Source organism: Bison bison, unplaced genomic scaffold, assembly GCF_000754665.1.
Source record: "Bison bison bison isolate TAMUID 2011002044 unplaced genomic scaffold, Bison_UMD1.0 scf7180017864376, whole genome shotgun sequence".
Classification (NCBI taxonomy): Eukaryota; Metazoa; Chordata; class Mammalia; order Artiodactyla; family Bovidae; genus Bison; species Bison bison.
The window spans coordinates 494923-512108 of record NW_011494948.1 but is presented as its reverse complement, the minus strand read 5'-3'; the positions used below and the strand labels follow the sequence as shown (position 1 = coordinate 512108).

The 17186-nt window shown below is 38.5% G+C and overlaps 1 protein-coding gene across 4 annotated transcripts in view; it reads right to left on the bottom strand.

The window, feature by feature from the left end:
- Positions 1 to 17186, bottom strand: part of KDM4C (lysine (K)-specific demethylase 4C) — a 411252-nt gene that overhangs the window by 308511 nt on the left and 85555 nt on the right. For all 4 annotated transcript variants that reach the window (XM_010856980.1, XM_010856981.1, XM_010856977.1 and 1 more), the window contains exon 7: positions 10419 to 10468. In XM_010856980.1, the coding sequence (XP_010855282.1) occupies positions 10419 to 10468 (50 nt within the window). The remainder of the gene's footprint in view (positions 1 to 10418; positions 10469 to 17186) is intronic.

The following is a 17186-nucleotide window of genomic DNA, read 5'->3' as shown; positions in this document are numbered from 1 at the left end:
TATTACTTAGCTATAAAAAAGAGTGAGGTACAGATATAACATAGAAAACATGCTACATAAAAGATGTCAGGCACAAAAATTACATTTAAATGATTTCATGCATATGAGACATCCAGAATATGTAAATACCTAGACAGAAGGCAGACTATTAATTTCCAGGGGCTAGGGATAGGTGAAGGGAAATACCGTATGACTAAATAAAAAATACAAGGTTTCCTTATAGGGTGATGAAAATCTATTGGAACTAGACAGAGGTGATGGTTACATCATACAAATATATTAAACCTAACCGTATTGTACACTTCAAAATGGTTAATGGTTTATTTTATGTTTTGTGAATATTGTTTCTGCTGTTTAGTCGCTAAGTCGTGTCTGACTCTTGGTGACCCAATGGAATGTAACCTGCCAGGCTCCTCTGTCCATGGGATTTCCCAGGTGCTATACACATCCAAGGACGTCCTGTACAACATAAAAGTGATCAGATGCGAGAAGCACAATTCTAAGATAGAAGTCTACACATGCCCAATTCCACATTAATAACATTCTAGAGATAGAAATCTGGTTAGTGGTTGCTGGTAGGGAGAATTAATTAGAAAAGGCCACAAGAGAATTTCTGGGGCCTACTGATAATGTTCTGTATCTTGAGAGTAGTAGTAATTACACCACTGTATATATTTGTCAAAACTCACTAAACTTTATGTTTTAACAGGTGGCTTTTACTATAAGTGCATTTTACCTCTATCTGACCTAAAGTATCATTAGATGTTTTTAAATTGTTTTAGAAATAGAGCAGATGTACTCTAAATCCCAATCTCACATGACAAACACATGCTGCTACTATTAAATCAACAAAGTTTTAGCCATGGTAAAAATTTAAAAATCAAAGCTTAAAAAAATCAAATTTTCTATAATATACAAACACTAGTCTGAAGAAATTGACATTAGTTATTAATCACTTAGGAAAGAAAGGAATAAGAAAGGGGAGAGGGGAAAGATGAGAAACCAGACCTATAGAGTCTATGTTCACACTAGCAATAGATTTGATTAAGACAACTTAACTGAAATTTACCCGAGTATGCTTTGACAGAGTTTTATACAAGCATATCTCAGAGATGTTGCAGATTCTCTTCTAGATGACTGCAATAAAGCAAGTATTACAGTAAAGCAAGTCACAAGAATTTTTGGTTTCCTACTGCATTTACAATTATGTTTATACTATACTATAATCTCTTAAATGTGCAATAGAATTATGCCCCCAAAAAGTACATACCTTAGTTTTAAAATACTTTATTGCTAGAAATGCTAACCATCATCTAACCCCTCTATGAGTAGTAATTGTTTGCAATTCACAGATCATAAAACAAACATAATAGTGAAAAAGTTTGAGATGTGAGAATTACCAAAATGTGACAGAGAGATGATAAGTGAGCAATACTATTGGGAAAATGGTACCAACAGACTTACTCAACATAGGGCTGCCACAAACAATCAATTTGCAAGAAAAAAAATGCATTTTCTGCAACTCACAATAAAGTTAAGTACAACAAAATGATGTAGGCTTGTAAAGGCTTTTGCAATATTCATATGACTGATATGATGCTTTAAAAGTACAGTAGCCATATAAACTGATGGTAAGGAAAAGGACAAAGGAAAAGGATATACAAGTATGTTTCTGTAGGAAATGCTTTTAGATAGGTGTATTTGATTCCTTGGAAGAAAAGCAACGACAAACCTAGACAGCATATTAAAAAGCAGACACATTACTTTGCCTATAAAGGTCCATATAGTCAAAGCTATGGTTTTTCCAGTAGTCATGTATGGATATGACAGCTGGACAATAAAAAAGGCGGAGCAACAAAGAATTGATGTTTTTGAACTGTGGTGTTGGAGAAGACCCTTGAGAGTCCCTTGGACTGCAAGGAGATCCAACCAGTCCATCCTGGTGGAAATCAGTCCTGAATATTCACTGGAAGGACTGATGTTGAAGCTCAAACTCCAATACTTTGGCTACATGATGTGAAGAGCTGACTCATTGGAAAAGACCCTGTTGCTGGTAAACATTGAAGGCAGGAGGAAAATGGGACAACAGAGGATGAGATGGTTGGATGGCATCACTGACTCAATGGACATGAGTTTGAGCAGACTCCAGGAGATGGTAAAGGACAGGGAAGCCTGGCGTGCTACTTTCCATGGGGTTGCAAAGAGTCTGACATGACAGCAAATGAACAATGAACAGCGTTTTGATTCACATGTGAAATTTCTTAACATGCTTATTAGTGAAAAGAACCAATGAACTATATTATGTGGGGTGATACTTGATCATTTTTACCCACATTCTTAGTTAAGAGGTCAACATTAGAGGTTTAGGCTATATTTGACCTCTCTGTTCTTCCTACCCCTTTTTGACCAATTAATGGTTGGGTAGAAAGTTATCACATTGCAGGTTTCACTCTGCTCCACATGTCCAATAATCCATCAACACCTCTACTGTAGAGACAAAGCCCCATGGAGCTCTCCAGGAGGAGAGCCAGGAGAAATTCATACTGACTGTATAGAGAAGGATGATGGTTCTCCTGAATAATTGCCCTATTTTTATCTCCTGAACATAGTGCAGCAAATAACAGGAAAGTTTTTCTATTTCAAACTGGCTTGCAGAACACTTAAGAGTTAAAACTTTCACCTAATTTAACAGGCATATAGACCATTACACATAGTTTTTTTACTGCATTCTTGAGACCACTTTGTTTCAGCTCCAGCTTTTTCCCACCTTGACACGATATATGGATCACACATGCACAGGTCACCAGGACTCCTCAGGCCAAGGACTTTGGCACAAGTCAGTCAGTCAAGCTAACCAGGTTTTCTGGCTCAACTTCCACCCCACAGAATCAAAGAATTTTTAATTCTCCTCCATAGTAATTTTTCCCTGCTAGCTGGCATTCCTTTCCTGAATTCTTCCTCCCATTCCCTACCTGTCATTTCTCAGAATTGTCTTTCACCCCACATTCTAATTATTGTAGCATGTGTGTGTTATGTATTATGGTTCAATGTTTAAAATCCCACTAGGAACATGGCTGGGTATACAGTATTTAAAATTCAACACAGACTGTGACTGTTATTCAATCACTAAGTCATACCCAACTCTACAACCCATGGACTACAGCATGCCAGACTCCTCTGTCCTCCACTATCTCCCAGAGATTGCTCAAATTCATGTCCAACGAACTGTGATATTTGACATCAAAAAGGTCCCCTGGAGAAGAGCATGGCAACCCATTCCAGTATTCCTGCCTGGAGAATCCCCATGGACAGAGGAGCCTGATGGCTATGGTCCATGGGGTTGCAAAGAGTCAGACATGACTGAGTGACTCACACACACACACACACACATGCACACACATGAGGAAATTAAATTCAGGGATTGCTTCACCATTTCTAATATAACAAGTGATAGTACAATGAAAATAAACATACCATGACACATCACACATTGATCCCCATGCATAAAGCATGAGTTAGGAATGAAGGCAGAGGATGTATCACTGAACTTCATTTTTTATGTCTTAGGGAGTCACTTAAAATTGATTGTTCATAATCAAGGGTATTTAATTTATTAGCCTTTCAAAACCAAGCATTTTAATGTAATGTTTTCAGCCATTATGTAAATGAATGTTTAAAGGAATTACGTATTTATCATTTTGAGAGCTGATAAAAGTTCATTTTCCTAATTTCAAGTCAGAGGTATGAGAAAGGGTCAATTTGGAACATTTATAGAATTTAAATGACTTGTTATTTATTGCCACTCTTTCAGTCTTTAAACAGCAGTGGTTCATAATCCCTTTTGGACCAAACCATCTTGATGGATCTGATGATGGGTTAGCTTCCCAGAAATCCACATATATGACCAATTTTAAATATAATTTCAGAGAGTCCACAGCTGCCTGCATCCAGCCCACAGACCCTTTGTCCACCTCCTTGAACAGAATGTACTTAGTTGCTCAATCGTGTCCAACTCTTTGTGACTTCATGGACTGTAGTTTGCCAGGCTTCCCCGTCCATGCAGATTGTTCAGGCAAGTATACTTGAGTGAGTTGCCATGCCCTCCTCCTAGAACAGGGATCCCTGCTAATCAGGCTAAGACTGTTTCACAGGCTTAAACTCAAGATGATTAGTCATTTAAACATGCACACACACAAAAATTGACTGCTTAAAGAAACTTGAACTAAATTATCCCTCATAACAATGATTCATCCATTCCTTTTTATTGTCACTTTAATAGGTAAAAACAAAAACACTTGCTACAAGTAAATATAAGACTACAGAAGAACCAGTATATAAACTCTACCATCCTGTCACTTAAACAAAAGTCCTGCTAATAATTCATACTTACAAAATCTGCTGCACAAAGTCCTAACTCACATATTCTTTTTCCAGTAACCAAAATTTTGACCAAAGTGAGTCCTCTTTAATTTTTAAAAAACTATTAGCACTTTATTCACAATGAGAGACCAATGAAAAAGTCATTCTCTCTCTCTCTCTCTCTCTCTCTCTCTCACACACACACACACACACACACACACACACCCCAGCTGCTCCCAATTTACTTTAATCCATATTTTGCTTAACTTAATAGAACCACTAAGATATTGTCTAATTTCTAAAATAGATGAGATTTAGACATTCTTAAAACTGAAAATCTTCAACACTGTCATTCAAGATGTTATATATCTCTAGTACCCTTTTTACTTCCCATTCAATTGTATCAGGTCAAAAATTAGAAAGAATGCAATTTCATTATAGGCAAACATAACAAGTATAAAAATTGCAACAATTCACTCGAGATTTTTTATTACATTTATATCTACATGATATTAGAAAAAAACTGTATAAATGAGAAAGCAACTGAAGGGCAAAATCGAACTCCTGGCTTTATTAGATGCAGACCTAACGTTTTTCAGATAAAATATTTGCAGGTGCCACCGTCAATCAAGATTTCAATAGAAACCAAAGATGAAAGCATTCATGCATAAAAGGCAACTGTGATAATTATGTGCAGACAAGATAATGGAAAATATACGAGGCTGCTTTTCATATTATGTATCAAGTGCTGCCTTGACCTAGACATCCTATAAGGCTCCCTCACATTTACTGCATTATTTTATCATTTTAACTGTTTAGAAGAATTCAATTAATTTGTCTGACATCTGCTCAGGAGATAGAAATCCTCCACTGTCTTACAGGGTCTTTCCCCTGAATCATTTCTCAAAATAACGCTGCAAAAATTTTCAATAAACACGCAATTGAGTCTAAAGTTCCTTTTCAACCTTCAAGTTTATTAATCTCTTACTGATTAAGCTAATGGCATCCATTTTTCTGGAATGTCATTTTCAGGCAGTTTATATCAAAGTGTATACAGACAGTTTACAGCAAAAAATTTAACATGTGATTCCATACCGCAAAGTTTACATTGCTCCCTTTGAAAACTTCTGGGGCAGTGAGGTGAACAGAAAATGGTAGAATAATTATCACAGAGAACAGAAGAGTCCACAGCATATAGATTTAGCACAAAGTTCACTGCCTGTGTATTTAAGGATTATGGTAATCATATTCTAAGCTGTGCTATAATCTATTATCCAGAACCAGGATCCATCCACTTAATATTCATGAAAATAGTTCATAACGAAGTTCAAGATTACAATTACATTGCTATTATTACTGTAATGTATTACATTATAAAAACACTAAGGCTTTATAGTTATTAGCCTGCCAAAATTATAATAATGCTTTTAACAAACATGATACCCTAACTATTCTAATACTCTTCCATAATTTGGAGGAAAGCAACTTTTAAATGTCATTAACAATATCTGTTCAGAGCTGTCAAGTCAGTGTCCCTATTTTATTATTAAATGAAAGCATACATAATGCAGGGACAAAACTCCTTTTCTACAAGATTGGCACACCTGATTGAAAGAACAGTGCTCCCTGAGGATTCAATTGAGAATAAAGGCAGAATGTCTTATCTTTAGTTGTCACTCAACGGAACTCCACTTTCCTCTGGAAATAAGTCACTAGTAGTCTACATCATCCTGAGTTAGGGTGGTTAGCAAACCAGAAGGGGGTGGCAGGGGGTGAATATGATTCTCCCGCCTTGTGAGAGAAGTAAGAGCAAGGCTGCCTGGCATATTTTTAAAGGAAGGAATAAAAGTAAATGGCACTCTCAGTAGATACAAGTGGGCACAGAATGAAAGTAACTGATAGAATTTCCAAAAGAATGGCTCAATCTGGCCCTTAAAGATGGACAAGCCCAGTTCAGTTGCTCAGTCATTTCCAACTCTTTGCAACTCCATGGACTGCAGCATGGCAGGGTTCCCTGTCCATCACCAACTCTTGGAGCTTACTCAAACTCATGTCCATTGAGTCAGTGATGCCATCCAACCATCTCATCCTCTGTCGTTCCCTAGTCCTCCTCCCTTGAATCTTTCCCAGCATCAGGGTCTTTTCAAATGAGTCAGCTCTTCACATCAGGTGGCTAAAGTACTGGAGTTCCAGCTTCAGCATCAGTCCTTACAATGAATATTCAGGAATGATTTCCTTTAGGATGGATTGGTTGGATCTCCTTACAGTCCAAGGGACTCTCAAGGGTCTTCTCCAACACTACAGTTCAAAACCATCAATTCTTCGGTGTTCAGATTTCTTTATAGTCCAACTCTCACATCCATACATGACTACGGGAAAAACTATAGCTTTGACTAGATGGACCTTTGCTGGCAAAGTAATCGCTCTGCTTTTAAATATGTTGTCTAGGTTGGTCATAGCTTTTCTTCCAAGGAGCAAGCTTCTTCTAATTTCATGGCTGAAGTCACTATCTGCAGTGATTTTGGAGCCCCCAGAAATAAAGTCTGTCACTGTTTCCATTGTTTCCCCGTCTATTGCCATGAGGTGATGGGACCAGATGCCATGATCTTAGTTTTTTGAATGGTGAATTTTAAGCCCAGCTTTTTCACTCTCCTTTCTCATTTTCATCTAGAGGCTCTTTAGTTCTTCTTCACTTTCTGCCATAAGGGTGGTATCATCTGCATATCTGAGGTTATTGATACTTTTCCCAGAAATCTTGATTCCAGCTTGTGCTTCATCCAGCCGATTATTTCGTATGATATATTCTGCATGTAAGCTAAAGAGGTAAGGTGACATATACAGCCTTGACGTACTCCTTTCCCAATTAGGAACCAGTCTGTTGTTCCATGTCCAGTTCTAACTGTTGCTTCTTGACCTGCATACAGATTTCTCAGGAGGCAGGTCAGGTGGTCTGGTATTCCCATTTCTTTCAGAATTTTCCACAGTTTGTTGTGATCCACACAGTCAAAGGATTTGGTATAGTCAATAAAGCAGATGTTTTTCTGGAACTCTCTTGCTTTTTCAATTATCCAGCAGATGGTGGCAATGTGATCTCTGGTTCCTCTGCCTTTTCTAAATCAGGTTTGAACATCTGGAAGTTCACAGTTCACGTACTATTGAAGCCTGGCTTGGAGAATTTTGAGCATTACTTTGCTAGCATGGGTGATGAATTCAATTGTGCAGCAGTTTGAGCATTCTTTGGCATTGCCTTTCTTTGGGATTGGAATGAAAACTGACCTTTTCCAGTCCTGTGGCCACTGCTGAATTTTCCAAATTTCCTGGCATATTGAATGCAACATTTTAACAGCATCATCTTTTAGGATTTGAAATAACTCAACTAGAATTCCATTGCCTCCACTAGCTTTGTTCGTAGTGATGCTTCCTAAGGTCCAACTGACTTCGCATTCCAGGATATCTGGCTCTAGGTGAGTGATCACACCATCATGGTTATCTGGGTCATGAAGATCTTTTTTATATAGTTCTTCTGTGTATTCTTGCCACCTCTTCTTAATATTGTTTGCTTCTGTTAGGTCCATATCATTCTGTCCTTTATTGAGCCCATCTTTGCATGAAATGTTCCCTTGGTATCTCTAATTTTCTTGAAGACATCTCTAGTCTTTCCCATTCTATTGTCTTCCTCTATTTCTTTGCACTGATCACTGAGGAGGGCTTTCTTATCTCTCCTTGCTATTCTTAGGAACTCTGCATTCAAATGGGTGTATCTTTCCTTTTCTCCTTTGCCTTTCACTTCTCTTCTTTTCACAGCTATTTGTAAGGCCTCCTCAGACAACCATTTTGCCTTTTTGCATTTCTTTTTCTTGGGGATGGTCTTCCTCACTGCCTCCTGTACAACATCACGAACCTCCATCCATAGTTCTTCAGATACTCTATCAGATCTAATCCCTTGAATTTATTTCTCACTTCCACTGTATAATCATAAGGGATTTCATTTAGGTCATATCTGAATGGTCTAGTGGTTTTCCCTGCTGCTGCTGCTAAGTCACTTTAGTCGTGTCCAACTCTGTGCAACCCCATAGACAGCAGCCCACCAGGCTTCCCCGTCCCTGGGATTCTCCAGGCAAGAACACTGGAGTGGGGTGCCATTTCCTTCTCCAATGCATGAAAGTGAAAAATGAAAGTGAAGTCGCTCAGTCGTGTCCGACTCTAGAGACCCCATGGACTGCAGCCTATCAGGCTCCTCCGTCCATGGGATTTTCTAGGCAAAAGTACTGGAGTGGGGTGCCATTGCCTTCTCCGGGTTTTCCCTACTTTCTTCAATTTAAGTTTGACTGGCAATAAGGAGTTCATGATCTGAGCCACAGTCAGCTCCCGTCTTGTTTTGCTGACTGTATACGGCTTCTCCATTTTTGGCTGCAGATATAATCAATCTGATTTTGGTATTGACCATCTGGTGATGTCCATGTGTAGAGTCTTCTCTTGTGTTGTTGGAAGAGGGTGTTTGCTATGACTAGTGTGTTCTCTTGACAAAACTGTTCACCTTTGCCCTGCTTTTTTTTGTACTCCAAGGCCAAATTTGCCTATTACTCCAGGTATCTATCTCTTGATTTCCTAATTTTGCATTCCAGTCCCCTATAATGAAAAGGACATCTTTTTTGGGTGTTAGTTCTAGAAGGTCTTGTAGGTCTTCATAGAACTGTTCAACTTCAGCTTCTTCAGCATTACTGGTCCGGATATAGATTTGGATTACTGTGATATTGAAAGGTTTGCCTTGGAAATCAACACAGAGCACTCTGTGTTTTTGAAATTGCATCCAAGTACTGCATTTCAGACTCTTTTGTTGACTATGATGGCTACTCCATTTCTTCTAAGGGATTCTTGCCCACAGTAGTAGATATAATGGTAGATGGACAGGTAATAAGAACCTACTATAAAGCAGAGGGAACTCTACTCAATCTCTGTGGTGACCTAAATGGGAAGGCAATCCAAAACAGAGTGGATATATGTATACCTATAGCTGATTCACTTTGCAATACAGCAGGAACACAAATTGCAAAGCAACTATATTCCAGTAAATTAATTTTTAAAATTAATTTTAATTAATTTTAAAAAATTAATAAAACAGCAGCTAAAACTGTTTAAAAAAAGTGAGAGAAGAAGATGGACAAGGTCAAGGGAGGCACAACTGAATGAAGGTAGTCAAAAGGTACAAACTTCTACTTATAAGATAAATAAGTACTAGAAATGTAACAAATAACATGATAAATATAATTAACACTGCTGAGTGTTATATGTGAAAGCTGTTAAAAGAGTAAATTCTAAGAGTTTTCACCATAAGAGGAGATGTTTTTCATATGCATATGAGATAATGGATGTTCACTAAACCTATTGTGACAATCATTTCATGATGCAAGTCAAATCATTATGCTGAACAGCTTAAACTTATAACATGTTGTATGTCAAGTGCATCTCAATAAAACTAGAAGAATAAAGAAAACAAAGAGGGACAGAGTCTTTAAAAAAAAAAAAAAAATTTCAAGTTCCAGTAAAGTATGCTTAATTTTACTAGTCTAAGAAGGCATACAATATTATGCCTGTCCCGTCACCTGGAAACATTCACCTTCATACTTCAAGCACTCTCAGGCCCAAGAGAGGGGGATTTAACACAACCCTTTGGTGAAATGATATGGCAACATGAAAAGTACCCATAAAACATCCTAGAGCCCAAGATCCAGTATCAGTACTTCTCTGAATTTATCTCAATGGTACAACTAAAGGAAATAAAAATTTTATTGACACAGTGATGTTAAGTACATTACATAAAGGAGAAAAAACTGGAAATAACTAAAATAGGTTAAGTGAAATCAGTTGACAAAAACAAAGCAGCCAACTAAAATAATCATGATGATTATGCAATATGGAAAAATTAAAATTGCTCAATGAGAAAAATACTTGGAAGCCAATAACTTGAAAAGAATAAAATTAACATAATGACATTCTACTCTGTAAAAATACCTCAGAAACAAACAACCTATCGTGTAGATAACAGATAGCAAGCTTACCTTGAGCTAGTCTTTCCAGTCGTTTTCCATGTTCTGGGGGTATTGCATACCTAAAATTTTAAACACAAATAACAGCTTTAGGTTTGTAATTGTTCAGCTCGTATCCTAAGGGTGTCTATTTCTAAATAATTTCATGCAAAAAAAAAAGTCAATCCCAAACTCCACATAGATGAACTAAGCAGAATATTAGAGAACCAAACATAGAGCTGTATCTCTTAAACACTAATCAGAGGAAACATAAACTTAAATCATCTATTTCAATGCCCCAGATCACCATTCCAACCACATTTTACACATTAGGGAACAAAGGCCCCAAGCCACCAAACGACTTGGACAAGGCAGCACCTGGCCACAACATGGAGATTAGAGCCTCCCTTGTAACACTCACAACACCATAGCAATCCAGGGCTATTTTGGGTTTTATGTTTTTTGTTTCAAGCTTGTTTAGTTTGGCCTTTGTTTTTAAGCAGAGTTATTTTTTAAAAACCTTTTTTAAAAATTAAAAAAAAAAAACTTAAAAATTTACTGACAAGCAGGACAGAAAATAAAACTATTACATCAATGTTTGTATCTCCACCAAACCTTTCTAAAAATATTGTACTTTTCAAATATTTTTTTAAATACAAGTTTACCAGCCATAAAAAAAGTTGCTTTTATTTATTTCACAATTATGTAACTTTTAAAGTCTTGATATATAGAAAAAGAATCGTTGGGAGTTCCCTGGCACTCCAATGGTTAGGACTCGGCACTCTCACTGCCAGAGTGCAAGTAGGATCCCTGTTTGAAAAAAGGAATTGTTCATCCTTGGACAAGAGAAATTCTTCAAGTATTACTCATTTCTAGTTTGGTGTTTTAAAAAGTTAAATACTTGAATTTGTTTACTGTGAACTTACTAACAAATTTTAAAATAATAATCTTAAGTTAAATGATCATTTCATGTTTTAAATAAAAATATGTTAATCTTCAGACCTACATTTGCTGTTTACTAGCTCAAGATATATTAAGTACAAGTTAGGTTTTTACTAAAATAACTTTTCTCATTTTACTTAACACCACACTTGGTTGCATTTAATGCCACTGATAACATATGCAAAACTTAATTGGATCCGATGTAACTAGGCAATTCTCTAAAAGAAAATTCAACCATATATCCTGTTGCTTAAGGCACTGTTAATAAAAGTATTCCAATTGAATTGGAAGATAAAAATTTTAGCATAACTAAATGATAATCACTCAACATATTTATACAGTAGTCACTTCTTAACAATGTTTAATCCCTGGTTTACACTATCAAATATACCCAGAAAAGGGGACACACACACCACAGACAAGCAAAACATACATGCTAAGACATGCACATGTATACACACAGGCATGCACTCATGTAAGGGCTGGACGTGGAGATATTTATATTTATGTATCCAGATTCTTAAAAAATGATATCAAAGTTACAGTTCATTAGTCTGAAATTCAACCATCTGCTCCCAGAAAATATAAGTGTAAGTACATATAAATGTATATATAAGCATAAATATAAGGATAAAAAATACCCTTGACATAGTCTTTCAGTTGGTTCTCACAACTCTGACAAAAATCACATGGCCAACACATAGCCATCACATCTCTAAAAAGGGTTCTAGTAAAAATTCTCTGGAGGTTAATCATTAGAAAGATTTTTGCCATATACTATACATGTATCAAAAATTCTTTAAATTAGACATACACTGAGTGTGCCTCCTCAATGCAGCTTGGGTCACTAAGGTGTAATTGACCATTACAGGTGGAACCTCACTTTGCGATGTACCCTTCCAAACCTACCCTCCGTGATGTGCCCAAGTCATCTCTGCAAACTACAGATCTGACCATGACAAAGCCCTGGGTCTTCTTCCATGGCGGACTTACCTGAAGGACAGAAGCTGAGCATTTTGCAGGGCACACAGACCTGCTGCAGTCCTAACACCTCTTCAGCTGCATCTACTGATCAATGTCCCATCAAATCCTGTTCTTTGGCTTTACCAAAGAAGCCACTTCTAGTGCCTTTGTTACTTCATACCTCCACTACTTTCCATCCCCTATTTCTGGGCTTTGTATACCCTTACTATCCCCGTCCAGCCAACAAAACCACCACTTCTTTTTCTCACCCAGCTTGAGTCATCCCCAGGGAGAGACCCACACTCCTCCTTTCACTCTATCAACCACACAGCAGATAGCCTTCCATCATGAACTCAGAATTTAATATTTTTTTACTTTTCTGTCTCCCTTTCTCCCTTCAAACTCACTAGGCGCAAGGACCAGTGTCTCTTCTGGAACAGAGCACCAGAAAAGCAGATGCTCAGAAAGTGTTTGCTGACTTTTGTGGGCTCTCAAATGATGAATCATGTTCCTGATGAAACATATGGAAGGAAGGATGGAAGATGTGGAAGGATGGAAGATGTGGAAGGAGAGGAAGAATACAGGAAGAAAAAAAAATCATGAAAGTGAGAAACTAGAAGAACAGGCAAGAAATTATATAAGCCGATACCTCATTTCCTAAATACAGGGTCAGCCTGGCATACTCAGGACAACTCTACCAGTTTCAATTTCCCAATTCATTCAAATGTCTAATTCAATCAAATCTTTCTCCCAGGACTCTGTACTTTCAGTGTGGACTCCCCATTTTGCCTTCCCTTCTCTTCGTCCCCTGTGGATCTCACCCAGGGCTCTAGTGCATAGAAAATCCATGGACTGTGAAGGACAAAGTGTGCTCACAGTAGGTAGGCAAGACTGGGGGACCTAATTTCCACTTAAATGGCATGGAAATGGCTGGGTCTGCCCCCAGTAGACCATTACCATCACTAAACTATCTCCTTGGGTGGCTACAGACCTCATATCACTATCTTAGCATAAAAACTTTTATTCCTTCTGCTTGGCTTTCAAGATCCCAACCCCCAAACACAATTTAGCCACAGCCACAAATATCAGCAGTCCACTCCCAACAGTCTGGACTATTAATTATTCCCTCCCTCACAGGGGTTTTGACCTCACTTCTCACCACAAACAGCCCCTCCTTCCTGCTTCAAAACCCAACCTCCCAATCCCTGCCCAGATTTCACCTCCTCGATGAAGCTTTCTTTGACCACTGGAAACCTCAGCAATTCTACTTCTTTCCTACCTTCCAGAGTCCTTCCATTATACTTCTCACATAGTGTTTATCATCTACTGCTTTCCACAGCTAGCTGTTGTGTGGTATGAATAAATCACTTTTGTGTGGATAGGCACCGTGTTCTGTGACAGAATACCCACCACCACACAGGAATTCTCAAATAAATTATCCCTTTTAACCTACCTAGTACAGTGAGAGTGTCTGCTTCACAACTGGGTACTCTGTGCCACCACTGCTCAATTAGGCAACTTAATTCTTTGAAGATATAAGTGTGTTTTATACTTCTCTGTATCCTTTGAAAACCACCATTATGTCTACCATTGCACACCCACACATACGTATTGATTTGCTGAAATTACTAATTCTTCATTTACCCTTTAGGACAGTGTATTTGTTTCAGACATAATGAATATGACAAACAGTTCTGCTAACATTAAGAAACCATGAATCACTAATAAACTAGTAACATACTAATTAGATATTTTATTTAAAATTAGCATCTTTTATAAATTAGAGGGAGGAGAGATCTAATCTGAAGGCCAAGGAAAACAGAATAATCCTTCTAAGCACATCTTTGGGTGGTTTACTCAAAGAATAGACCCAAAATGGTGTTATCTTGGTGGCTGAAATTTACACACATTATCTTTAACTGAATAGTATCAGGCTGACATTTCAAACTGTCAGTTGGTGAAACTGTTTTTCAATTGGTACTAGATCCATTTCTTTGATTAAGGCTTTGTCTATGAACTGGTCTCTGTATTGCTCATTTCAAGATATGTTCAGACCATTAGTCCATCAGAAATGTTTACCAGCACTGCTCAGAGGGTAACTCCCATTTCTCTGATAATCCCCAATGTCCCCCTAATTTCTTTCAGGAAACCATCAAGGACAGTTTCACCAAGCCAAGGGCCACCAAGAGGAGCTCCATTTCCAAGTCCAGGCCACGCTCAGGCAGGTCAGTCCTGAAACAGCACAGACCTCAGCTCCCTTCCCCTGATGGAGGCTGTGTGTGAAGTCGCCCTGCCCTCCTTTGCATATATTTCCTCTTCTTCCTGCTGTTTCACTCTGTCATCTCACACGAAGATTCAAGCTCAAGTCCCCAAAGATTAGTTTTCTGACAGACAACTCTAAATTGCCTTTCCTTCTTGTACGAGCATAAGCAAGTTATACTTTCAATAGTTACTAAAGTGTTGAAAGCTGAGTGAAAAGAAAAACTGACCAATAAAATTACATCACTCATCACAGCTACCATTATCAAGCACTTATAATATGCCAAACCTCGTGCTAAGATCCTGTGATTGAAGTTCTCTTACTAACACCTCCATTTTACTGATGACAAAACTAAGGTTTAGAGGGATTAATTTTGTTAAGCAAAGTCAATGATAGACTGGTACCCAAGCCCAGATCTGAGTCTAGAGTCCAAGATGTGCTCTCCAGCCCCATATCCCAATCCTGTTTCCTCATCAGTCACACCAAGATGCCAAGAGGAAGGAAGTGACAGGGGCTACCAAGCCCATCCCTCCCAAGGAAAACCCACACCATTTACAATGATCACTGCAATTACTGCAGAGTGAGCCAACTTTTGGAAGTAAAAGTTTTCTGCCTGCTAACAGGCCAAAGTCCAATATTCACACAGAATACTTCTCCCAGCTACCCTTCTTACATTACCCATTTTTAAAATTCGCAATTGAAAAAAATCACTACCTTTGAAACTAAAGTAATAATATATACCAGGCAAATGATAATGACATTTTAAATAAAGTGCAATTACAAAAAACAAAGCCATCAAATCACTACTCAAAACTTGTCTTTGGTTCTTGTTACAAAAAGCTTCATGAATCAAAAAGTGCCTAAATTATATTTCAGAAAACTCAATATTTCTGAAGTAATTTACCATACACTTTTTAATTAAGGCCTATTCCTAATTGTGTCAAAAAGAAGGTTGAACTATAGATTTTTATATGTGTGATTATGTTACATTTCCACATTACTGATGTTAACAAGATTCACCATTTGCTCATTTATTAAAGTTTAAGCAATAATATTTTATATTATGAAATCTCATTAGCTAACTGTGAAAACAGAACACTGCTTACTTCATTTTCAGTTCTTAAATAAAAATAGATGAATGTGAGAAACAGAAAGTGTGACTATAAGGGCTGCTTTGGTGGTAACCACCCGCCACCCCCACTGCTGGATGAGGCCCTCAGCACTTTCAGCAAAGGGATGCTCCTTGTCCCCACGTGACACTCACCCAGGGTCTAGTTCCCTTCCTCATGATCATGCTCCCTGGAGAGGGAGGGAATGGTGGCCAATATGCAATGAATGCTCCAAGCCTGAGTATTGAGCCCTGGCCCTCTTGCCTCCATTTGGGACCCTGAGGCCCTGTCAGGGCCAGAGCTGCCTCTGGAATCTGCCCAGGGTTTGAAGGCAGTCAACTTTTCCTTCTGCCCAGTCCTGCCTTCCTCCCTCCCCACAGCGGCTGCGTGCAGAGCACTATCCTAGATACTGCCAGCACACACCTGAGTCTCAAAATTGGTTTCCTGAGCAACACATGCTACAACAAACAATTACAATGCACGTGTTTGTAAGGAGGTGTCACTTAAGCATTAGACCTGCAAATACAAGCTGGTCATCTCTAACTATGACCTGGAGAATGAGGTGTTTGAGCTGAGGCCCTCAGAGACAAAATAAAAAGCCTCTGAGAAAAGGAATTCAGCCAGAGCTTGGCCTTACCCTATGCCCATCTGTGGCCCATTTCCTGACAGAACAATTAGATAGAAAAAATAATATCTAGCAGCCACATGTGTAGACCATCGTGAGACAACTGCATCAAGAAAAAGGTATTATAAAGTATTAGTTGATATCAACTATCAGATCAGATCAGATCAGATCAGTCGCTCAGTCGTGTCCGACTCTTTGTGACCCCATGAATCGCAGCACGCCAGGCCTCCCTGTCCATCACCAACTCCCGGAGTTCACTCAGACTCACGTCTATCCAGTCAGTGATGCCATCCAGCCATCTCATCCTCTGTCAGCCCCTTCTCCTCCTGCCCCCAATCCCTCCCAGCATCAGAGTTTTTTCCAATGAGTCAACTCTTTGCATGAGGTGGCCAAAGGACTGGAGTTTCAGCTTCAGCATCATTCCTTCCAAAGAAATCCCAGGGCTGATCTCATTCAGAATAGACTGGTTAGATCTCCTTGCAGTCCAAGGGACTCTCAAGAGTCTTCTCCAACACCACAGTTCAAAAGCATCAATTCTTCGGCGCTCAGCCTTCTTCACAGTCCAACTCTCACAATACATGACCACAGGAAAAACCATAGCCTTGACTAGACGAACCTTTGTTGGCAAAGTAACATCTCTGCTTTTGAATATGCTATCTAGATTGGTCATAACTTTCCTTCCAAGGAGTAAGCGTCTTTTGATTTCATGGCTGCAGTCACCATCTGCAGTGATTTTGGAGCCCAGAAAAATAAAGTCTGACACTGTTTCCCCATCTATTTCCCATGAAGCGATGGGACCGGATGCCATGATCTTCGTTTTCTGAATGTTGAGCTTTAAGCCAACTTTTTAACTCTCCACTTTCACTTTCATCAAGAGGCTTTTGAGTTCCTCTTCACTTTCT